The sequence below is a fragment of the Perca fluviatilis genome, chromosome 10 (genome assembly GCF_010015445.1).
Source record: "Perca fluviatilis chromosome 10, GENO_Pfluv_1.0, whole genome shotgun sequence".
Lineage (NCBI taxonomy): Eukaryota > Metazoa > Chordata > Actinopteri > Perciformes > Percidae > Perca > Perca fluviatilis.
In genome coordinates, this window is record NC_053121.1 from 25,147,859 (window position 1) to 25,173,347 (window position 25,489).

The 25,489-nt window shown below is 39.3% G+C and overlaps 2 protein-coding genes across 5 annotated transcripts; both read right to left on the reverse strand.

Moving 5' to 3' along the window:
* Window positions 1-87: 87 nt before the first annotated feature.
* ocrl (OCRL inositol polyphosphate-5-phosphatase) lies at window positions 88-17,897 on the reverse strand. Of its 4 annotated transcripts, XM_039813387.1 has the most exons (24): window positions 17,369-17,897; window positions 16,010-16,089; window positions 14,008-14,099; window positions 13,537-13,575; window positions 13,037-13,150; window positions 11,859-12,053; window positions 11,464-11,698; window positions 11,153-11,326; window positions 10,930-11,031; window positions 10,705-10,819; window positions 10,324-10,440; window positions 9,837-10,018; window positions 9,361-9,472; window positions 8,829-8,938; window positions 8,442-8,577; window positions 8,215-8,325; window positions 7,851-8,016; window positions 7,371-7,606; window positions 6,619-6,642; window positions 4,700-4,819; window positions 3,791-3,875; window positions 3,447-3,574; window positions 3,135-3,246; window positions 88-2,268 (listed from the first exon to the last, which is right to left on the reverse strand). In XM_039813387.1, exons 1-24 carry the CDS (start codon window positions 17,408-17,410, stop codon window positions 2,144-2,146), a joined length of 2,952 nt encoding a protein of 983 aa, XP_039669321.1. In that variant the 5' UTR covers window positions 17,411-17,897; the 3' UTR covers window positions 88-2,143. The 4 variants fall into 4 exon arrangements, with proteins under 4 accessions (XP_039669321.1, XP_039669323.1, XP_039669324.1 ...); XM_039813389.1 differs by lacking the exon at window positions 6,619-6,642; XM_039813390.1 differs by lacking the exon at window positions 16,010-16,089 and having other exon boundaries at window positions 17,417-17,457.
* A 1,465-nt stretch (window positions 17,898-19,362) lies between these two features.
* si:ch73-335m24.2 (protein eva-1 homolog C) lies at window positions 19,363-24,982 on the reverse strand. The gene is given in 9 exon segments (XM_039812586.1): window positions 19,363-20,145; window positions 20,450-20,530; window positions 20,618-20,689; window positions 20,766-20,909; window positions 21,819-21,971; window positions 23,406-23,529; window positions 23,622-23,827; window positions 24,864-24,934; window positions 24,936-24,982. Coding segments are annotated over 9 exon segments (1,266 nt in total). The 5' UTR covers window positions 24,968-24,982; the 3' UTR covers window positions 19,363-19,762.
* Window positions 24,983-25,489: the final 507 nt, after the last annotated feature.

The window sequence follows — 25,489 nt, forward strand, 5'->3', positions numbered from 1 at the left end:
AGTGAGCCCCAAAAACCATTGTACAATTGTTGTTCATCTAAATAACAAGCGGTCAATAAAAAGGCAGTGTTGAATGGGAAAACAAAACTGCTTCATACATAGTTTTATTTCTGTTAAATAAATTAAAAGCACCAAATATCTGTAAAGTTGAAAACAGGTGCGACTGTTTCCTCACGTACCTTTAAATGTACCTTAATTTTATGAACAGATTGTGACAAAATTGAAGACAAAAAACACAAAGGGATCAGTTGGTACAGTGGCATAAGACAACACATAAAATCAGAGGTTATTGATTATATTGATTTCCTGTTTGACATGTTGAGGATAGTATTTCTAAAGACAAAATGAATAAATAAATAAATGTAAAATGGCTCTCCCAAATCTGAATCCCCAGAACTATTCATTCAGGCTCAAGCCACCTTTTGGCAAAGCGCAGCTTGATTAAGACTAACGGAGGAATCTAGTGTATTGATGGCAATAAGGCAGAAGAAAAAAAATATGCAAGAACAGAGCAAGTTCAGTCCGACCGGCTTTTCTATACGTGCCATGATTGTCAGTATGGCCACCTTACATCATGTGCTCACAATGTCTCCAAACATTAAATCTTCTCAAATTCCCGGCGCATCTAAGAAGAAATCCTCTGACATCACTAAATTACAGGAGATACTGAGCAAAGGGAAATTAATGTCATAAATGTGAATATTTTTGTGAACTGGGAAAGCTAATGCTGACATATCTTGGGGAAAACTCTAAAAGGAGGAAATGTTGTTCATTATACACAGCTTAAGTTCCTTATTTCAATAACAATGACATGTCTTTTCAACACTGACTACAATGTCCTCACTGGCACAAATGAGAAAGGTGCACAAAGACAGGCTGTACCCTGCAGAGTAATGAGCCATTAAATCTTACACCCAGAAAGTGCTGCATCACGTAAAGCAAGAGTACTATTCATCTGGATTTACCACGAGGAACACAACAGCAGTGTCTTGGCAACACAGGCCTAAAACAACGAAAAATTATGTGGCAGAAGTGAGGAAAGACGTGTAAACATACACAGACATCAACAGTACCACAAACATGACAAAACGTAAGACGCCATCACAGATTTGCGTCACCATACCGACAGTCAAATACCCATGACATACCCAGAGAAGCAATCACTATTTACACTATTTAAGAAATTAAGAACAACAGAGGGTGAAGGTTCGCTCGATTCCGGTTGACCAGGAAGTTAGTGTGTTAACAGACTTGTTTTGTAACTCATAAGGAACTGGCAAAAAGAGATGTGAGGCTCACAGCTGGATTTACATAAAAACATTCACGACAGTTTTCTATAACAGGATGATAAAAACAAGCGATGAAAATTTTAAAACCAATTCAGAGCTTAAAAAAAAAAAAAAAACATACTGTAGAAGGAACCAGAAACCATTCCCATGGTGCAAACTTAGATGAAAAATATTTAAATAACAGTTATAATACAATCAGTATGGTAACAAAAAGGTCCTAATGATATCTATAATATTGTCCCCTCAGTTAAAATGAATGATTGTCATGATTTATCTTAAGCTTAAACATTCTTTCCACAATTATCCCATTTCAAACTATTTATACTTTTAACTTATTCAGTCTACTTCTTTAAACTTCAGGGATTTAATTTCTTTAGTGTAATTGAGTCTTTCGCTTAGCATCTATGGATACAGAGTGTTTTTTTACATTCATACCACTCACTCACTGTTCAGGAGAGATATTTTTGACATGAGCGCCTACAATAAGAAGGGTCAGCTGAGGAGGAGAACAACTTTAGTCTGGAGCCACAGCCTTTCGGTCATCAGAAAGTGCATAGGCATGAGTTTAAACCTCTCCCAAGTGCTTACAAATCCAGCGAGTGGTCATTCTGTGAACGAACTGAAGATATAACACTTGGTAAAATCATCACAACTCTAATGGAAGTCTTGAGTTCCGCTAACAAGAGCGATTGTGAAAAGGAAGGATGCAAGAGCGGCACTGGTCTCCAATAGATGACAAAGTACCATGTGGATGTTCCACAGTGTCCTACAGGTCCAGGTCCTCAGCCAACAGCAAGCCAGGCTGGGAATCAACTCCAAACCCGACTGATGGCGCGAGGTACCATTAACCTCGGTTACTCCTCGTCTCCTGCCATGAGGAAACCCAGAATGAAGTCGATAGCTTTCTGACGTTCGTGTGGTGTCTGCCTGCCCATCAGATTGGGAGGCGGACGGATAAGGAGGCTGGCAAAGAGTGTAGCTAAAATACAAGAACAGGACAAAGAGGTAAAGAAAAGAACTGATATACTAACACAACATCTATAACATCTGGTCTGTATAACCAGCAGTGTGAAGACAATATACACAGTTTAACATTCATGTCACAGTAACCAACCCTTGTGTGGATATGTAGCAGAATGGCTACCATAAAGATGATGTGTAAAATCCCTAACTGACAGAAAATCAAAGGGAAGGAAGAAAGTGAATAGTTAGTGGTCTCCCCTACCACTGTATAACCCACAATGCCTTTAAACAACGTACAGTAAATTAGTCTAAACTGCTTCAGTGGAAATACTCAGTTGTCTGCACTAAAGACTAAAATAATAAAATAAAATATCATCTCATATACTTGTTAATATGAGTATATTCAGGGATGGGTATCATTTAAGAAGTTTTGGTTATAGCTTAAATTTACTTCTGACACCAAAATGTATTAATTATTGCCCAAGTGCAGTATTTTGTGTAAAGGTTTATATGATGTAATAATAATAAAAGTGTAAACACTGAAATGTTTTGTCTCAGTGTATCGTTGAAACACGGATGTCCGATGTTATGTATGCCATATTTATAAAAGTATTGTAAAACAGAAGCTTTTGTTGTCACAGTGCCTTATGGTGATCACTGTTGTTATCCTGATTGTTCATTGCCATGGGAAACAAAGAACAAACACAGAGAGGGCTAACAAAGAGAGATAGCTTCACATACAACAATCCAATTTACACTACAATGGTCTTATTCTCCATTGTACACATTACACACATTATAAACATCTAAGAACAATAAATTGGCTATTCAATGAGCTATAAGGTAGTATGAACATTAAGGTAGGATGTATCCATTGCGTACCTATGAGGCTGGCTGTTAGGTTGTTGTTGTGTGAGTGCTTGAGAAGTTCCTTCAAGAAGGCCATTAAGTAGCGAAACACGTTGCGGTGAGCCCGGGGCAGCTGGGAGATCAACTGTCCATTGTCAAAAGAAGACAAAGATTAGTCATACACATTACTGTATGCAGTATAGGACATAGGCAATCCTGGGATAATGCCGAGCTAAAACACAGCCACTATGCACTCTTTTCTATACAGTTCTTCTAAGAAAACAATGCCCAATTGGTATCCATCATACAGTTAACTACATGGTATGTTGAGTGTAGGCACTGCACCTGTTTGCAGAGGCGGCTGTCATGAGAGCAGTCTAGGCACCGTTGGTAGAGTTCGTAACACACCACTGGCTCCGGCAAGGCCTCCAGGAAGATCAACAGAGCCTCAGCTACAGAGTGGTTACAACCAGCTACATGAACAGTTAGGGAAGAACAAGCAAATATGGAGTTCTATAAATATACTGAGAGGTAGGGTCAAAATTAGTTTATTGAGTAAGTATGCAAGTATGTGCCTTAATGCTACTCTATGGGTCTTATTTTAAGTGCTGTTTGGCATTTCAGTGGTTGCAGGACTGGGTCTTAATGAAATCTGGGGCATGTGGGACTGGCTTCATAAACAAGGATACAGATAGAGTCTGGGATGCTGGTGTCCAGACAGTCGATGATGCTCTGCAGCTCCTCTTGTAGGCCTGGTGTCTGGAACAAGTCCTCCTGGGAGACACACAGAGACAAATATGGAACATTTAAAAACAGTTTCCACAAGTACCTCTGTGTCCAAGCAGTATCAGTATAAGTTGGTTAGTTAGGCGATAAGTGTCATGCACACACACGTGCCAGGCCCACTTACAGTTATAAGACACAAAAATAAATACTGTTGCCATGGTGATAAATTTGCCAATCATGAACATGACTTGTTACATGACATTGCAAATAAAGACCTCGGTCTTCTAAATCATCTATAAATCATCATATAATGACGAATAAAACATGAAATGGACTTAGTCTCCATCCACACATATTAAATTACTTGGAAAACAAAGTCTTTTAGTAAACCTGTCTGTTCATAACTGCGCACACACACAAAGATCATCTTCACATAAGGCGCCACACTGTTTTTCATCAGAACAAGTTCATAATTTAGGTGAATATTAAGTAAGTTAAGTAAAATGTATTTATACAGCGCTTTTCACAGAAAGAATCACAAAGTACTTTGCATAAAAGGAAGGATTAAGTGTTCCTATGGGCTGAGAAAATTGTCCTGCTTCCTAAAACATCCTAAACTAAACCATATAAAATCCCATTTAGTTACAAAGAAAATTTTACAAATCTGAAAACAACACCGTGTTTCTCAATTCATGAAAAGTTTTGGAGATACATGGTTTCACAGGACAGTAACACTATATAAAATGAATATTGTGGAATGAAAAAAATAATTGATATCTGGAATTCTGTCTTATGTAATAGCATAAGTGCCTTTTCTTGATCATCTTTAAGGGTGGATTACATCAAATTTTAAAAGCTGTAGCCTTTCTTACCTGATCACAGGACTTGGTGAAGAGATGGTTGACAAGAATCCACACTTCTTTGGGGATCTTCAGAGGTTTGTCCTCGGTACTTGCACCATCCACCATCAGGAAGCTCACTTTTGACCTTTCCTGATGAGAGATATTAACACATTCACTAGGTTTCACAATGGCAAACTGTAGCAGACATTAAAGCATTTCCTGTAATAATATACCAATATTCTCCCATGTACTCACTACCAGAGAAATTATCAAAATCATGACATTATTCTTATACTGTGTGATTTGAGACCTCTATGTGACTGCACATGAGAAATTTATCAATTAGTGATGGATATAGTGATGGATATATGAGCAGCAGTGATTATCTCGGAGGTCTGGAAACTTGAATGCAGGAGAGCCATTTTAAAAAGGGCTGTATATCACATTCTTTTTGTATCTGCAAATGGATTCCCGCGACTCACGAGAGACATCCAAAAATAACCACAGCTAGTGAGCCTGCACATACAGTAAATGCAGAGGAAACTGGAGTGGGCATTTAATGGGGGACTATGCCAACATGCAGAACTAATGTGATATCCTGTAAAATGTTTTAACACCAAAATAGTCTACTGTGAACCTTCAGGTATTTACAGTGTGGTGAATCTTCCATATACAAGATCAAGAAAGCTTTAATAAAGAATGTATAAATTGCTACATTGTTAGAAAACAAAGCCTAATTCATATTCTAAGTGGAGATCTGTTCTGTCTCAATGCAGCTACTCAGTTTCAATGATATGTAACAAGTTATGAAATGCAAGAGGAGACTTGTCGTTTGGCTTCATAGGAGTGTTTGAGTTTAGCTGAACAGAGCCTAATAATTCTTCTCATTATTTTTGATTATGTATACGAGGGAGCTGTGCAGTCTGGGTGACCTGCTGTGAAATGAGATTTAGTGTGTGTGTGCTTGTGTCTAAGTTTCATTGGACTGGAGTACCCTGTCCTCAATAGGCCAGGGGAGATTTAATGGTTGACTGATCCACACACACAGATTATAACTAAGCTGACATGGTCTGGCCTGTGAGTGCCTGTGGGTTAACAATTGTTGCCCTTGTCAGTTTTCTGAAATGTAGAGAGTATGAAACTGATTCAATTTTCTGATTAGCTAGTGAAGCCACTTTTTAATCAACCTAAGTGCACAATATTGTAGCTGAAAAGGACTGCACGTTAAAGGAGTAGTCCAACATTTTAGGAAGTAGGCTTTGTTTCTTACTTTTAGAACATTAGATGAGGTTTGCTACCACTCTTGGTGGTAGCCTGGCTCTCTCCAAAGTTTAGAAATACACCTACCAACACCGCTAAAGCTTCATAATTATTTTTTACAGCATTTTGATATCTGATAATGAGCCTTCAAACTCTTGTAGCTGTTACTCAATCCGGACTTCCTGGATCAGATTTCATGTTTCACTGGCAACCAAAGCAACAGGCCCCAACTAACACCACTCCTTGCACTGTTTTAACAATGTCTCATCTAATTCTCAGAAAGAAAGTGAATACAAATATCCAATGATATATTATAATAATATCATAATATAACATTATATTCCAAAAAGTGAAAGTGTTCCTTTACTTTCTGCTTGTTGGACAGCAGGATAACAATTTTCAAGTAAATAGTCTAAACATTTTATGCTTAACAAATAAAAATCAAATATATATTTCTACTACAGTATGTAAATCTTTGAGATTAAAGTTGGGCATTAACAGGATGTAGCCTACACTGGGGCGTTTGTGACTGACTAATTCTAATAATAGTTGAACCAGTTTCTCTTTATGACATGAGCGACTGAGGATGGTCAATAAAGTGTCATAAAGCAGATACTAGGTCTTGTAACCAAGGGGATTTTGAGGCTGATTTCACTGATAGATGATCAGTATTGGTTTTAATATTTTACCTTTTCCATGTAGTTGTCCTCTCCCTGAGCAAGAAGTCAGCCAACAACCACAGTGAAGAGTTGGAAAGGAAGGATCAAGGCAATTAGAGGCGATGAAGGGAAACAAAAGAAGAAAGAACAAAGTAGATAGAAGAGGTATTTGCATAAACACGGAATCAGAAAAGTAGATAGATTATAGATTTTTCTTGCATAAATCATTGATCAAATTCACCAGGCCAGTAGGAAAATGGAATAGCTTAAACAGAAATAAAAAGGAGTACTGAATGATAGTATATTCCAAAGCAAAGTCAGATTAAGTCAAAAATAGCATTATGGAAACAGACAGAGGTGAACGTGTGAAGACCAGAGGAATCTATTTATATAAAGCACTAATATGGGCCTAACCTGAGTCAGTTTTCCCTGTTCCTTAGGAGCTCCCTTCCTATGTTTTTTGCCACTTCCTTGTTCCCTTGGCCCCTTTTGGCCAGAATTATACAGGTTGAGACATTTTATGCGCTCCAAATATAGTTCTCTCTGTGTGACTGAGTTTACCCTGAGGGAGGGAACAAGCTCTCATGCGTCCCTGTTCAGGTTTCAGGTAGTGGATAGCTACACAGTGAGAAGCAGCCATCGCATTACAATCTGAGCTAAGCTGCTCTGAGTAGAGGAGGGTTTATGTTTCAGAGCTTCAACTAGCAATCTTAGGAAAATATGCCTCTGTTCAGTAATACTATCACTTTAAACTGGTCTGATTGGATTTTCATTTCCCTCACCAGGTCAATTAGTTTGGTGATGGGGATCTCTCTGATGGGCTTCTTCATGCGGCACAGAGTCTCCAGCGAGGTACCAAAGCAGCTGGGCAGGTAGTTGCCAGAGATTGTAATGAAGTAGTCTTTGCCACGGTCCAGATGGAGCACCAGAATGTCCTCTATGGCGTCCTCTGCAGAGTTCAGCAGCGTGACGGAGTCTTTACTGACGTACACCTCCAGATAGATCTCCAGGGTCTCATCTGCTCAGGAAGATAGGGCAGGGTTTTAATGCTTTAATTTAATGTTTAAAACTATTAAAACGGGTGAATGGCATGACTCACCACAGTAGTCAGAATTACACTATTACAGTGGGAAAACTAAATGTATTATCTCCCTTTTACATTTCATCACCAATGTTTAAAATACTACATGATCACAGATCTAAAATTTGAGGTAACAAGCCTAAGGACGATCAAAAAAGAAAAGAGAGTTGTTCAGACTTACTCGGCTCTAAGAATCCATCGCTTGGTTCGGCACGGAGCCAAGGCTTACAATACTGCGAGTCATTGAGTTTGGGGATGAAGGCAAAGTGACAGGGGACCTGGCCGTCGTTTGTTATAAGGAAGCGCTCCTTTTGAAGCTGGCGAAATTTCACATTCCCAAATGTAAACTGCAGGACAGGGAAAGAGAGGCAACATTAACCACAGATTCCAAGTAGCTCAATCTCACAATTCTTTGGAGAAATTACAACAAGCTACTCTGTTTTGTAAGGTTATCAGTGATTAGTGCCTGAGATGATATCACTGAGGAAGGAACATAAGACACACCCTCAGTTGGATGAGTGCATGTGAAGACTTTTTTTTTTTACCTCTCTCCTGCTCAGAGTTACAGATGGAAGGAAATCGTTCTCCATTCTGTCCATCGCTCGAACAATCTCCTCAAACACCTTTTTGTGGCGCTTCTCATTTACCACCTTAACCTGGTACACAAACACACAGATCCTATTTATTAAAATGAATAGCAGAACTGTGCATGTTTCAACCAAAAGCAGTCAGTTGGCCTCATGTGTTTTTATTTGAAAACATAGTTTCTTACCCCTACAGTGAAGAGAGCACTGACAGGCTTGTGGTCACTAGTTTGCAGCTCCATGTGACTCCGGTATTTGAGCTGCTTGACATTGTTGCCCCTCCACAGGATTCTGTCACACCAAGCCGGGACACGGCACTTCCCACTGCAGGAAACAGCCACAGTTTCAGAGGCAAAGTTAACACTCAGATCCCAGACACACATACAGTACTGCTGACTCTATATTAGTGTAATGATAAGGCTGGAAAAAGCTTCCTTACTGGAAACATTTAATCAGGATTCCAAAGAAGAAAAAACAAAACTGAGGAAAAGTCGGATATAATAATGCAAATCCTGGAGTAGGTTTGTGTGTTAAATAATTAAAATAAAAGATACAATACAGGGATATGTTTTTACCTTGAGTCCCATCGATCCGTTTTTGGGTCGTACTTGTACGTGGGAATGAAGTTGATCTCTCCCTCCATGAAGTCTGTGAAGGCTTTCTTCGTCTGCCTCTGAATGTTCAGCTACACAATGAAAGTGGCAACATTTCAAAGTATTATTCGGTGAAAGAGTCAAACCCGAATCCAGTTCCTTTTTATCACACGGATAAGTTTAAGAGGAAAATCATGGCAGATTACAAACGCATCAAGTGTGGTAATATGTAACAACCTGCGTAATAATGCTATTAGAAAAACGGCTTCCCTTATACATTTACATATAACTTCTATTTATCATGATCCATTTATCATTTACTGTTTCAGTTATGTCTCCCTGTCATACATTTACACATCAGAGCTTGAAAACACAAGCACCGTATACAGTACTAATATAAACAAACATATTTTATTAACAGCTACTAAGTAGAAACACAAGAGTTAAGTTCTAAAGTTGTCTGTGTTTTTAAAGTTAAAAATAAGTCAACCTTATGGTACGTATGGTCTCTTACCTGATCAAGCTCCTGAAGCTTTTTTAGCTCATTCTGAGAGATGTGCTGTTTGACCTCAGCTGAATCGTATATGAACAGACGATAGTTTAGATCCCCGAGCCAGATTACTACACTGAAACGCAAACAGAGATGGAGATAGCTTTAAACAACAGAATCACAGCAACAACTTTGTAGTGAATTTGATTATCTTTACAAATCCTATCAAAGATAGTCAGTAGCTCATCTTTGTAAAGCCACTAAAGACAGACACAAATTATGTTAGTGTATCAGGTAATAAGAGCTTGGCAGTACAGAATTATTTTGAAGTATTGGAAATGTGAAAAAATTATTTGTTATATGTACAAACAACAATAAAACACAAGAACTGTGAACAAAACCTCAAGCTGATGATACAAACAAAACCACTGAGTGTAAAATCTGACTATGCACATTCATTTAATGTTCTCACTCTGGACATGAATGCCTGAGGAACTCACTCGTGCTTGACGATACTGAGAGGGGGGTGGTCCAGTAAGTGGAAGGACATGCGGGCACAGATGTCTTTATAGTCCTGGTTGCGGCGCTCAAAGTCTTCCACGTGTGCTGCTAGATGTGAGTTGACGATGCAGAAGCTAGTATTGTGGAAAACAAACCTGACTGCCACACCTCCTTTGTTCCCCTGCAAAAAAAAATTAAACATAAAAAAAGATCAGTCTGTCAGTTTGCACATGCAGGAATGCTCTGTGTAACATGTTTAATATTAAATAAATAAATCAAACAAACAGAATTGCAGTATACTATCAGGAAAAAACACATGACTTTTTAAGTATTTCTTAACACTGAGCAATACAGCATTTTATTTTTACATTTTACTTATTTTTCTGCTGCACTTGAATGAAAAAAACATGGCACATTTATCCCATGGTTGTCTACTATCACTATGTGGATTTTGAGGCAGATGGTCTGAGTTTAGAGTGAACAAACCATTTTCCCCATGATTCCTGTCCCCACATGCTCTGCAGCCACTTCTTTAATGTGATTCTTGTGAATCTTTTTGACAAAGATGACAAGCATCATCCCAACTAGACGTATCATTCGAACCTGTAGACATAAAAAAAAAGCAAGTTAGCACATTTATCAATGTATTCATCAACACGGCAGGATCCAATTGTTCTAGACAGTATTCATCCATGAGAAATGGCTGCATTTATATGGCACTTTATATCCAATTTACATTACATTCACACACACACACTGATGGCCAGGGGCAAATGTATTACTATTTCTATATCAGTGTCTTGCTCATGGACACTTCAAAATGTGGACAGGAGGAGCTGGAGATCAAACAGTCTTTTCTTTACTCACCCTCTTGTACTTGGCTTTTGGGTGCAAGCTCCTCTCCATAGCTTCCACCCACAGCTGCTCCTTGGGTGAGTCCATGTAGAGGAAAGCTTCAGTGCTCAGGTCCAATTCTTGGAAACTAGAGTCATAAAACAAGTCACCATATTGAATGTTATTAAAGCAAAAGCAGAGAACGATATGTATGACTTCATGGTCAGACAAGGTACTGTAAGATAAATTCTCACTGACCCCAGAGCATAAATATCAGGAGGTTCTGTGTCACAGCAGAGCCACGGCTCAAGGCTGCTGTCTGGAGCCTGGCCGTTCACATTCCACGTACCTGTGAAAAACCTAAAGAAACAAAAAGCAGTATTTATGCACAGAGTAGGGTTAATGTGTGCAGGAGCAGCATTGTTGTGTTTCTATATGACTACAACAAACTAACGATATATAATAAAGAAGCTCCTCTCACCTGAAGGTCTGGATGTCCACGTACTCGTGCTCCTTCTTACCCAGGCGGTGTTTGATTAGGTATTCTCTTTGCCCTGCCTGGCTGGAGAACATGGCCTGTCTCATGCTGTTGGTTGTGGGGCTCTCGCTCCAAGACGTTGGCCTGTCCGCATGGTCAAACCCTGACCTAAAACTACTGGAATGGAAAAAGTAAGTACGATTTAACACCAGCAACATTTTGGACGGCTCAACATTTTTTTAAGTTAAGTATATTCAGCCAGTTTCCAGTGTTTTCAGTAAACCTGACATGGTGTCATAAAAAGGTCAACTTACTCTGGTTTGGAGTTGTCTCTGGCCTGTAGGGAGACAGCTCTGTCTTTAGGGACTGGTGGAGGAGGCAGAGGATTGGATGGAGTGTAGGAGGCTTTGCGAGGAGGTAGAGGGGGAACCGGAGGAGGCTCCCTAGCGGCGACGATGCGATTCTGGTGGTTCTTTTTTTCCTCCACTTTGAGAGCGTGGTTAAAGTTGTCCTCAAAGCCAAAGTCTGAGGCAAGTGATTGAACTGGATCTTTGGAAAGTTCAGAGGAACAGAGGATTTAATCTAACAGCAACAGAAGCTAATTTGGAAGACAAAGACGTTGGGCTTTGTTTTTTAAAGTTGCTACCATTTATCTTTTTTTCTTAACTGTTGGATTTTTCTGAATGTAAACACAGTATCTGTATATTACCTGCGTTAGTCTGATTTGTTGACCTGCTGTTGTTTAGGTTGGGAGGCAGAGCACTGGTAGATTTGGGTGGGTTGACTCCAGAGCCCACAGAGTTAGCAGTCTTGTTTGCTCTTTGCGGTGGGATCGGGACCGGACCTCTCAGGGCTGTTGCTGCAAGGGGCTCCATTGCTTTGGGTTTTGTGAGTTTGGATTCAACTGAGAAAATGAAACAGCAATGTCAGGATAAAGCACACAATGATCCACACTTAACACAACCATAATCAAGCAAAAGAAGCATCTTTCCAGGGAACTTTATTTTTTTTTGTTTAAAAAACAATAAAAAATGTGCCAGACCTTGCTCAAGATAGAAGCTCATATGTCTTGTTAAACCTTTGACTTTACTAAGGTAAATTCCGATCCTGTTTCAGTTGACCTCACTGAATGCAAATATGAACATATTGAATTTCCCCTTGGGGATCAATACAGTATGTATGTCTGTCTGTCTGTCTGTCTGTCTATCTATCTATCATAGATAAAAAGATAAAAAATAACACCCAGAAGAGCAATGTTGTCATTACAGGAAGTTGAGTATACCAGCTAACAAGTGGCTTGCTGATAATAAGAGGACACGGTTCTACTGTAGTACTACTGATACTATAGGATGTTATAATTATCAACCAGGAAATGAAAATAAATGATAGTAACAGTAAAACGAGATGTACAGGTTCTGACTATAGAGATAATAACAGCTCACTGGCAATTTTTTAATAGCCACAGTTTACATTCACATCAAAAGTGCAATTAGGGAAAGACTCAAGTAAAAAAAAAAAACACCACACACGTTTTAGTCTTTATCTACTTACTATAAAGATAATCCAAACCAGTGCTATAGTGTAATACACAGCAGTGAGGACAGCTAGCTGAAAAAGTTTGCTCATTCAGTTGAGGAGTATGAGCTACATGGCCAGAACAAAAACGTAAGAATGAAATCAAAATAACATAAGCTTCAGGCACCTTTAAAGGTGGATCGGATTTAAAAAATGGCAGCCAAGTGAGTCTCTCTCCACCAGTGTGGATGGCAAGTATACACAGGAAATCAGTGAGCGGTGTAATCCACCCTAGCTCAATAAATGTTAGATGAGTGAATAAATAATTAATCATCTACTGCTTCAGACTACCGACAGACAGTGACGTCTTACCTTGTTGCTGAGCACTCTTCACCTGGGTGAAGAAAGTCTGAGTCCGATCATCATCCTGGAGTTCCAACAGCAGCTCTGGAGCTTTATCTCCTTTGATTCGTATCCTAACGCAGGCTTGAGAGGGGTACAGAAAACACACACACTTACACATGTTGGACATGTTTAGACTTTGCAAACAAATTAGAAATGCAGACTGTCTAGAAAAACAAAGCGAAGTGATTTAATAGTGAACCAACTCAGCATTCTTTCAGAGAGCCCTGGTAACCCATGACCATTGTCTGCTACTAAATAAAGGACATTGGGCTGAAGGCATGTTCTAAAAATGGGGCTGTGTTGCAATAAATGCCATGTTTAAGCTCTCTTTTGTTCCCAAAATACAGGCACATTTTATACTTGCTGGCGTGCTTGGAAGACCAAAACAACATATTTTCTGCTTCTGCTAATTGGTTTGAAAACAAAGAGGAATTAATTTAATCTGAAGAGAGGTAAAACATACTTACAAGCTACTGAGAAGTTAATAAGAAGAGCCTCTTCCGCCTCTGAAATGAAAATGGAGAGAGCTTAAATGGCGCCAATGCAGTTCAAAGGTCTGTTGTGGGAGTAAACCAGAGGTGTTATAAATTATTTCAACAGGCTCAAGTTGTCAGTTGATTTTTAAATGTTGTCTTCCAAGTGCAAAGGAAATGCTCCGTGGACTTACACTTTTACACCAAGTGTGGGATGACCCTGAGTGACACTAACAGCATTATGCACTATGGTTAAAGAATGTGAAGTGAGGGTCAACGTTATAAACATGCTATTCTATTGGGTATCTATTGGATAGAAAGTACAAACATCTTAGAATACATAGAAATGAAGAATAGTTTGTAGCAGTTGGTAACTTAAAATATCGTGAGCATTTGATTATAATTAGCATACCCAAAACAGTAAATGCTGTGAATTTGATATTGAGGACAACAAAAGTCACATACCTCGAACAATTTCAAAATTACCATTGATGGGTATAGACAGCTGAGCCACTGGACGAGACACAACAGCATCAGGGGTCGCCAAAACACCCAATCTGGATGAGAACAGCACACTTAACATCAGCTCTGTGATGTTTTAATATCATTTAAGATTAGCAATAAAACCCTCTAAAACAAAAGGATATGCAGATGGTCTGCAGCAATTTCCCTTTTATGCTCATAACAGCCATTTTCTTGGAATTAAAATTGTGTTTCATGCACTGAACATTTGTGATGCAATATGGGTAGATGTACAATAAGGATTAGATTATAATCAGTGATTAAAATGTGAATTTAAGATTGTTAAAAATCTGAAATGCACATGCACACATGCAAAAGTCTCTTTTAGTAAAATTTGCATGCCAGTTACTTTAGTAAAAAAAGCAAACAATTAACTAAAAAGCGTCCTGCTTCAGTCAAGTCTTGTTGACAAAAGTCCAGTTTAGCAACCTAGCGGCTGGTGCACATTTAGAGGAGCTAATCTTTGAGTTATTAAATAATCAACATAAGCAGCTTCAAATCTGTATGTGGGTTAATGTAGGCGTGGTCGTATTTCACTCTAACAATGGCTGACTAACAGCCAGGTCAAAGCAGCACGCCGGTCAAAGCAGCACGCCGGTCACTGCCCACGCTTCCCCTCCACTTCACAATAAGTCCGATTACTGTAGAAGAGAGGACCATGACTCAGCCCTGCTGTGTCAGAGGTACTCGCAGTTCTCCAGAGTCTGCAAGGGCCCCTCTAAAGTCATAAGCTACATGACAATTACCAACGGACCTCCTCAAGAGTGCGGACGAAATAATAGACACTTTTCACGGCAGTTTTTACACCTGAGTTATTAAATTGCTTTAAATTAGTATTGATGCATCAGTGGCAAGGTCTGCTAACATATTAATTGTAGCAAACAGAATAATCTTACAAATCATAACAATAAATGCAGAATACAGGAAAAGCTATACTAAACATTATCAGATATTTAATTAACATTAACATACAGCCTCAAAGATGAGATAAAACACTTCAGTTTCAACTAAACTAAAATATCGTCAGATTCATATTCAGTATTTATTGTAAGGTTGTTGCATTGTAATGTGCTTCTTTGGTTATTTTGTTCACCTTGTGTAACAAGGCCATGTACCAACTGAAACCCTGACAGCACCTGGTCTGCATGACTCTTCAGTTCAGTGTGTGTGTGTGTGTGTGTGTGTGTGTGGTTTTAACACAGTTAGCTGAGGACGGAGCTTGGGTGCCCATGTGAGTCTCATTACAGTCGAGGACTAAGTGGAGGAATTCTGGATAATGGGTAGTGAGCTGACCGCTGGTATGGGTAATTGCTTTCTCCCTCATGCTAGTAGCCACAAACTGCTACAAAACACAAACAACACTGATCATTTAACACATCCACAACATCCTTTCACAACACAAATGCTGCAGCTGCCAAGACCCGGATTAAAGTCCTGCTAATGTAACACTAGACCAAATCAAGACAGCTCCATAGGCAGTACTTTAGCCACACAACAGTATAATTTGCATGTAATGCCATTCACTATAAAAATCTATTCATTTCATATTACAAACCAACCATAAAACACAATAATTAAACTGTAGAATCTATTTTACACCTTTTAGATTGTATTTTTAACCATCTTGATAGGAGTTTGCATGTCAAAAGCCATATTTGGCCCGAAAAGCAACACAGCTATTCAGTGCATGTCAATCAAAGACAGCCAAAAATATAAAAAACAGTTTCCAAATTAAGGGACCTGCCCATAAGAAAAACAACAACCATATACCTTCAAACACAGACAAAGCTGTCAAAAACTTGGCTTTCATCAGAATTAAACAAAAGCTAAAGGAAGCAGGCAAAGATCTAAAATCTCAAGGTGTTCAGAGCTGCTTCGAAATCTGTGGACTCTATTGCTTGACACATTTACACAGATTTCGGTCATCAGGTTTTCTAATACTTACATAAACTCTCCACTGCGCTCAATTAGTGACAGTAGTCTGGGCTCCTTCTGGCCAGCCCTCAGCTCCTGAACTCTCACCGTGTAAGCATCACAATCAAGGAATTATTTTGACTGAGGATGAGAAAGTCGCTTGGACATCACAAGCACTGAGTTGTTATTTTAATTAACTGCAGACAGACCGGGCCTCACTGTCATGTTAAGCTTGCCAATTAGTATGCGTGTGGTTAGATTGAAGATACTCAAGAGGTGATGATCTCTGTTAGAAGAAGCCATGCTTATTGAACATTAAGAGGCAAATTAATCTGACAAATGTCAAGTCACAAGGCACAGGAAGGCACAGAAAAAAAAGAGAGTGGCCAAGGTGGTTAGTGGCAGCCAACGTAACTTAAAATAAATCATGGCTAACATTATTCTGTTCAAGAACAAGTAGGATGAACCTGGTCATATTGGTGTAGTTAGTAGTGGACTGAATAACAAGTCAACTGTAGCTATACACAACCAGGTGAATAAACGCACAAGTTAACCCGCTAGCAAGTTATTACAATAAAAAGGCCATCCACACCAAGAGCGATAATTCTGTAAATATATTGTTTTAAAAATCGTTTTTACCTAAGTGGATGGCGGAGTCCACACCACAACTATAACGACAACGACAGTGGCTAACGATATATTTGGGATCACTTCAGAGCGATTTGATTAACTATATAACACTGGCAGCCAACGCCAACCAATATGCAACATGGCACGGCAGATGACACTGCGGAGAGATTTGTTCGACACAGGAGTCAGTGGCGTGGCGTGACTTTTCCACTCGGTCGGGCTACGATCCTTTAAGCATCTCTGTGCATTTTTTTTAGCGTTAGTAATTTTAAAGTATTTCTTATGTCACAGAACACTCAGAGTGAATCTTGTGTTTTTGGATGTTATACTGTGTCAGTGTTTTCGTGGTGATGTGTACAGATCTGACACCTGCCCCTCCGGCTCGCTTGGTTCATAAAATGTACCCGTATTCACGAGACATTCCTGCAACGTCTGTACACGGGTATTATTATTATTGTTATTATTATTATCAGCTGTAGCGTGCAGTGCGTGCGCCAAGCCACTGTTTACAGAACGTTATCGTTCAGCAGTGTGGATGCTCACATCGTTATAGTTATCGTTCTTGGTGTGGATGGCCCTTTAGCGGAATTGATAACGTTACCTGACGTTAAATCTAACGTTAGCCAATAAGCTAAAGCAAACTGGAGAAAAAACACACACACACACACACACACACACACACACACACACACACACACACACACACACACACACACACACACACAAAGGTTGTAACGTTAACTTCATTCAAAAAGGATATTGCCAAGCACTCCTCGTCGCATATGCCCAAAGAGGACTCCATTCTTACCGATAAATGATAAATAGTAATTTATCATTGGCTAGCGACTTTGTGTTGGTTCAGTCCAGACACGGAGAGAGAAAGTTAAAATCCCCACCCGGTGCGCCGGCCTTCCGGGATTACAGCTGTTCAGCGGTTGCTCGCTAATGCTAACTTTAGCTAAGCTTGTTAGCCAGCTGTGGTTGTTGTTGCTGGACGTGGGCACAAATGTTCAACAGAGTCGATATGTCAAAGTACCCCGGTTAGTGTGCGCCATTCTTACAAAAACCTTAAAGTTTCCGGCTTCTTGTCTGTGTCCAGAAACAGGCTGGCCAACCTGCATAGCTGGTGGGTTGTGGCTGATTTAAGAGAGCTAGTTGGCTAGCTAAGGCTACAGTAGACAGTAGCGAGATGTTGGAGGACTCCCTCCTACTTCTTGTGTCCCTCTCCCTGTTAATGCTGCATTCACGTGCTCCTCGGATGGTCCCAAATCCCGTTCTGGGAAGTCGTTCTTCCGATTTCGGTGGGAACAACTTCTACATCCATGGGGAAAACATGGACTCTGCAAGGATATATGTTTTTGTTTTTTTGCTCAGAGCGTTTATAATAGCTGTTTCAGTACTTATTTACAGTTTGAAGCTTTAGCTATATTAGTGATTGTCCCACCCCAGACTTGCTGCACCAGCAGGCCTAACGTTACATTCGTTAAAACCACTAAAACATATTGCTTTATCCGACTTGGGGTGATGCTAATAAATCACTTTTCCAACTAATCTAGGTCACTCTACGTGGACAACTATTAACGGGTAATAGCATATTACAAAATATGTGACGTGAGTAAAAATGTGTATGCAATATGTGAATTAATAAAAACTGTTTAACCTTTTATCTATGACTTTTATTCGTTCGCCATGTTGCAAAATGTTCGCCTTCATTCCGAGTAGTTCCGATTTCAGGGGCAATTCCGTTCATGGAATTCACCATGGTGGACTCATACTGTCTATGGGTGGAATTCGCGTGAGTTTTCCCAGTCGAGAAGTTATTTTCCGATTATTTCGAGACCACATGAATGCAGCGTACGTTATTCGTGGATTCGGCTTCATCATCCCTATGCATCATCCTGATTTCTAGTGGCGGGTGTCAACAAGAATGAGGCACATAACGCCACCTTCTGCCTCGGAGTGTGGACCAGAGTGAGCGAGTTAATGCAGCTTCTCAGCCCTGTCGGCAAGTAGCCTACCATGAAACAAAATTTGCAACATTATGTGGTAAATTCATAATTATTTTCATTTCAGATTTACACGCAAGTGTGTATCATGCTAAACACATTGTGTGTCTTGTTTGGGTTTACCTTGCTGCAGGTACATTTAGCCTACTCCTAGCCTTAGGTACAAATTTGTGATTAAGACTTTTGCACAGAAAACATACAAATAGGTTATAAAATATAATGCTTTGTCACAAGTTCAACTATCTAACAGTAGGCTATACAAGTATAGCTGAAACTATAGTGGCTTAGAAGAGGATCGTGGTTCCAGCTTCACTGATGTGAGTATTTGCTGCTTTTCATTTTAATATTTGTAATACATTTTATTTATTTATTTATTTAACAATTTTGGTATTTGGTTATATAAAACAAGCATTGTGAAGGTTTCACTTTGGGCTCTGTGTGATTGTAATGGCATTTCTCATTATTTATTTTTAGAATTTTTACAAACCAAACAGTCAATCAATCAATTAGTCGAGAAAATAATCAGCAGATGAATCCATAATGCAAATAATCATTTCATTAAGTAAATGTACATTCCACCACTGACAGTAAGTTATAACACACTGCTGGATAACCCTAAAGTACACCTGTAACACAAACTACTGTGACAGGTTTACACTGGATTACTGTGCATTAGTTCTTTAACTTTTCAGGTGCGCTTTATGAAATATTAATCAGAGGTATCACTGTAAACAGACCACAATTCTCACCCCATTACAACATGCTTTATTATTCAGAATTATTTTATTTGTACATTATTGATTTTGACGTTTTTACATGACATCAAAATAACCAAAACAAATGTAGTCAGAAAATTAGCTGAGGCTGAAACTTTGGTCCCACTGTTATTTCATAAATTACATTGCATTTAAAATTAATTTAAAGAACAAATCGTCTGATGTTACTCTTAATAAGATTGTAATAAATCTAGCACATTAAGACTTTGTGTATTTCCCTCATTATTGAGTCAATTTGCCATGAATGACAATACATGCATAGGTAAAATAAATGTCTGTATGTAATTTCAGTCCACAACCTCAATTTCATAGCAGAGATGCAAAGATGATTTAGCAGTAGTTTCTCTAATACTTGTAACTTCTCTCAATTGTTTAATTTAAGGTTTTAATCTTATGAATGGCGTAAGGGCTGGAGTCTCGATGTGGCCAAATGTCTCCGTTGGGCTGATCCCTCATCTGATCCACCTCACTATCAACCATCTCTACTGTCAAAGTGGAAGGACTGAGAATTTCTGTCGTGCGGTATGATTGTGTGAGGCGACGGAAGGATGACGTGTCTGAGATGTCATCGTCGAAGAGGTCCTCCATGAGCTCCTTGCGCTGTCTGCGAGAAGCTTTCAGCTCATCCTTCAGGTCAGAAACCAGATCTTTAACATCCCTCACTAGTGTGGAGCGTATACCAAACAGGCAGAGCAGGAAAACCAGACCAGCACAGATGCCAGAGACAAAGTACAGAGCCACTCGCTCTGGGAGACCTGGAAGAGATCGAGGCATGTGATGATCATGAATCAATCTAAATAAAAAAAATGGCATAAAACTGCAAATGAATACTTCTCTGCCCTGTATATCATCCTGTCCTTCTGCAGTCAAATTATTCCTTAAAAAACTATACTGGTGTTTTTAAACTGAGCCGTTTGGAAAGCCAATTCGTTAGATAGTTAGTGTTTAATTTTTTAGAACTGAAACATGCTATGTCCCTTTTAAAAATGATCTACAACAATTATCAAAAATGTACATGCAACACTATAGCCTGGGGTCTACAGGCATCAGTGCACATACCCAGTATTTTTTCAATGATCTCCAGAGAGTTGGTTAAGAGCACGTTTTGAGGCCTGTAGGTGGGGCCAGTGTACCATCCACCTGCAGGTGAGAGGGGCCTGGGCTCAGACACCATTTAAAGTCTGCTTCATGCAACAAAACCTGTGACTTTTTCAGTCATACTCTCACCATGTGTGTAGTCTGAGATCATGAAAGGATCCATTGACCCTCGACCCACATCTTCCAGAAGATACCGGGGCACTAAATAGAAAATTGAAGATTTTTATATGATGCAGCAAATCATGTCACAAGCAGTAACATCCGGTTTGTCACTTACCACAAGTAAAGGACACACGCAGGTGTTTCCTGGTGCCCGGGAAGCAGGGGTCCCCGAAGGTTAAAGTATCAGCCACTACTGAGCAGTTGGCTCTGCTGTGACACCTACGTGACACCTTCCTCAGAGCCGAAGGCGACAAACACTCTGGAATAAATTAAGTTTAATAAAAATGAATAACTGTAATGCATTCATTATTAAAAGATTGTTTCTTGTTGTAACATTAGGCTCTTCAAATCTCAGCTCTAATGCATACTAATAAATGAATAGCACACCAATTATTCTCCACTGTGTCTATCACTCTCGTGTCTAAGCCATTTGCCCATATGGTCTCCTTTGTAATAATGCATGTATTGTCTCAAAGTCTTATTCCTGACCCGAGGGGCGAGGACTGAGGATCGAGGAGGGATCTCCTATGAGCTATGAGCGAGGATACAGGAGAGCAGCCTTCCAGGAAGCTGTGCAGCTGAAAGCCGTTGCTAACTCCGCCCATACAGCTGACAAATTCACGTGACGCTTCAGAGGAAAGGACGTCTCCTTCCTCTAAAAACACATTTCCTTGTTTCCTCTCTCCTCCCATGATTTCTTCCATCTCTCCGATGCTTCCTCGGTGAGACGGACTAAGACGCAAGGAAGGGAAGCAAGTGGGGGAGCTGGGGATGCAATTTAAAGGAAGTGAGATCCAGCCTGGGTCACATCCATAGACTGATTGCTGCTGGCGCATTTGGAGATCTAGTCAGGAAGACAGCCTCTGATTGGTCAACACACTCACTCCACTGTATTCTGTGGCTGACAACAACAAAATGATCAATTTTCATGTTGAAAATTGATAAATAACTATTTAGTTTTTGATTTATCCATTTGAATTTATTGTACAAAGGTTCCAAAAAGACACTGCAGTTCCAGGCTGGTTTACAAAGCTTCTGAAAAGGCCTAGGATCTGGAGATATTGAATATGACCATATATCGTGTAGTTTGCTACCCCAGGTGGCTATAGAACTAATATCTGTTCCACTATTTTGCCAGTAGATGACACTTAAGCGCCCTATTACCGACCCATGTCAATGTGTGATCCAGGTTCCTGAGGACAGTAAGGACTGCCGTGCAGCAGATGTCCAAACGTGGCCGAGTAGATCGCAAGGACAGTCCCGTTTTTACACATCAGCCTCAGACGCTCATTTTCACACACCAGCCTTGTGCGGTGGTGCTCTGAAAAACAGAGATGGGTCCACAGAAATTACTATTTTGATGAACATTAACATAAATGTTAAGGAATATATTGTACTAATGTTTTTGCATGTTTTAGCTCATGAATAACTGATGTTATGTTACCGCTGAGCTTCCTTCAAGCCACTAGTTTTGTTTCTGTAAATCACATGTAAAAACAAAAAAATGGTTGAGATATTGGACATCATCTTTTTTTTTACTGTACTGTTTGTTTTTGAAAAATATATTTTTTCTGCTCAGCCCTGTGTGCAGAATAAATCTGTCCATAATTAAGAGTGGTGGCCATAATCTGCATTATGTCAATTTAATGCTACTTAATACTTCCACTCCATTACATTTCAGAAGGAAATCCTGTATTTAATACCCCACTACATGCTTTATTAACTAGTTCATTTTCAGATAAAGACTTGTTAAAGATATGGTCTTACAATTTGATGGATTGCTATAGCTTAAACTATCCAACAGTATAGAAAAGTATCAATGTTGTTCAAATGAGCTCCACCTTGACAGCATTAAATGTGACTTACATGTAATGCATCATTAGAAATAGTCAAATGATCAATAACACTTGCATAAAGAGCACATTTACTTTAAATACATTTTGCTGGTAACATTTTTAATGGAGGACTTTTACTTGTAATGGAGTATTTTTATACTGTGTTATTTCTACTTTTAGTTAAGTGAAAGATCTAACATACTTCTTCCACTACTGCACATACTTCCTTGAGGGTTTATTTAGAATTTTAAAAAGTAAAAAGGTGGTATGCAATACACACTTTCTAAATCAATCCACCCTAAAACATATTTAGTTACTGAAATTGCAATTAAATGAAAATTAAATAAACTAAACTAAATAAAAACAGAGATGATGTGTGTTTGATCACTTATCTCAATCAAGCTTCAAGTCCCTACATGTTGGTTTTCATACTTTACTAAAATGATCAGAAACCAGTGGCTGCCACTTGAGTTGGGGTTGTTTCACCAAACCCCAACTTTTTGTCTTTTCCAGGGCTTTTAAACATATCACACTTCCTTCATTAGCCAATGTTTTCCTCAAGATAATTATGTTATCATGTTTAACTTATAAGTCAAAAAGTCCCAAAAGTGCTAAGAATTAAGAAGTCATAACAGCTGCTGAGCTTGCATGTCATCAGATACAAACAGACAACAGAACCCCTGATGAAGACTGTGTGATATGGATAAAAGCCCTGAATGACCTTGAGTTAAATTGACTGAACTTTCATGGTTCACTATGGGATCTTCTGGAAAATTAAGTACATTGTTTGCAGAGCCTAAACATGCAGTACACACAATCTTAGTTGCTTTATACTTTGATTTACGAACATAAGTACCCTGACCACTACTGTTGTAGTTATATGATTGTCCACATATTAGGCATAGGACCACATGACATACCTGGTCTGCACTTGTAGGCCACTAGAAGGTACTTGCTGGTGAGAGGACAGGGGTCCTGCCCAAACACTTGACTGAAGACAGGGATGTGACAGGACCGCTGATCCTGACACTCTGACAGCACTTTCTAAAAGGATAGGACAACGTGTGTCGACAACAGTAATCTGCTGTGTTGGTCACAATAGCATTTTATAAAAAAATAAAAAGTAATTTATATACCTCGATAGCAACTGGGGAAGTGCAATCTTTATCCTCCTCCACACTTGTGTTTGTGTTTGCAGAGGGACATAGATACTGATTAGGAACACGTCGTCCGTAGAAAGCTGAGAGTACGGCCACAGATGTCCTCGAGGGACACTCGATGATGAGCGTGTCCCCTTCACAAGCATGAGCTGTGTGGTTCTTAAGGATGGTGTCCAGATATACTAAAAGAGAACACAAGGTGATGCAAATTTCACTTTATCTGCTGGTTGTGGGAGAGCATTTTTAAGTTAGTTAGAAAATATTGGAAAAGGTTATATCTATTTTCAAACAGTGGTTTAATATGTCACTTCAATTCCATTTAAATATATAAATGGTTATAACTATGTTTGACTTACGTCAGTAATAAAACAAGTTTCAGATTTGCTTTATTACGAACAAGACAATTATTTTCCATGCTTAACTAAGAAATGACTTTGTTCTTATTACTCAATTTAGAAGCGCCTTTTAAATAGTGTGACTTAGATGCTTTTTTCAGTTTTCACAGCTCGGCCCTGGTTGTCGACTGGGTGGTGTCCCAGTCACTGGGTGTATCTCTCCAAGATGTTTGGACTATGAACAGAACACATACAAACATACAAGACAACAGAGCATACTGAAGTCTCCACTCCCACGTGTGCTTCCCGTACTCTGTGTGTGTGTGTGTGGTGCGTGCGTGCGTGCGTGCGTGCGTGCATGCATGCGTGCGTGAGTGCGTGAGTGCGTGCGTGCATGCGTGCGTGTGGGTATGTGGGCGTGTGTGGGTTAGGCAGTACCAGGCACTCACTCACAATGAACTCTTATTAGGCCCCTCATGGTCACACAAAAAATGGAAAACTCTGCTGAGGTCAGATAGAGAGAGGCAGTACTAATGCTTAAAATGGATTTGTCTGGGACAAATGATACCTTTGACTTTGTCTGAAAATATCATTGTTACCATAATGTCATCCAACATATTTTATAGCCAGGAGTCAAAACAACTCAACTGGAGTTTATTTAATCCTTTGGAAGTATCTATTCTGTGAAGATCTAAGTTCAGGACCTGTTCAGCCTGATTCTGTTATTTCAGCATGAGTTGTACCAGCTGTTTAGAAACCAGGATGTGCAGATAAAATTGCAGGATGATTAATGTCTCTCAGAAGCTCCCTTCACAGCAAAAAAAATAACCCGTCAGCATTCTCCTGAAAAAGCAATTATTGACAACAAAAACAAAACACTTACGAGAGAAATCAGGAGCCAAATGTACGGTGCGAATCTTCAGAGCCAAAAGAAGAGATAAGAACAAGCAGTAACTCCATGGCACTGTCATTGTGCATATCCTGCATGACAGACCCTGGGGTTTTGTTCCAATGTTGTTGTGCTATTGACCGCCTCGGAGAGGGCGGTCAGTAGGTCAATGATGGCATTGTGTTTACAAGAAACAGCCTCCCCCTTTAGCAGTAAAATGTAATATTTGTTTTTAATATTTTTTTTTTAAATCACATTTGACTGCAGTTGATGTCTAAGCTCCAGTGTTGCTTTGGCTGAGCTTGGTGTGTGTGGATGTGTGTGCAATTAATCTGTGTAATCTTGTTGTTTAATGCTCACATGGTAGAACGGTGCAAAGATAAACAAAGTAATGCAAATAAAAGTATCAAACTCCCTCACAATCAGCACTGAGTTTAATAAAAAGTCAATATTGTGGTTATAGACTTTGGTCTAACATTAAACTCACAATATGAAACAACAACATCTTTATACTAGAGCAAAATGCTGCAAAACATCTGTGAGGTGACTTATTTTTTGATTAGTTGGTGCAGCTTGTGGCTTGAGTATAAGGACACAGTTTAAACAAATAGTTTTACATT

Coding starts and splice junctions, on each gene's coding strand:
- ocrl (XM_039813387.1), bottom strand. CDS start 17,410: ATGGAGTCCTCTTTGGGCATATGCGACGAGGAGTGCTTGGCA. Junction 10,441..10,704: donor CAAAAGCCAAGTACAAGAGG/GTGAGTAAAGAA, acceptor TTATGTCTACAG/GTTCGAATGATACGTCTAGT. Junction 8,578..8,828: donor ACGGATCGATGGGACTCAAG/GTAAAAACATAT, acceptor TGTTTCCTGCAG/TGGGAAGTGCCGTGTCCCGG.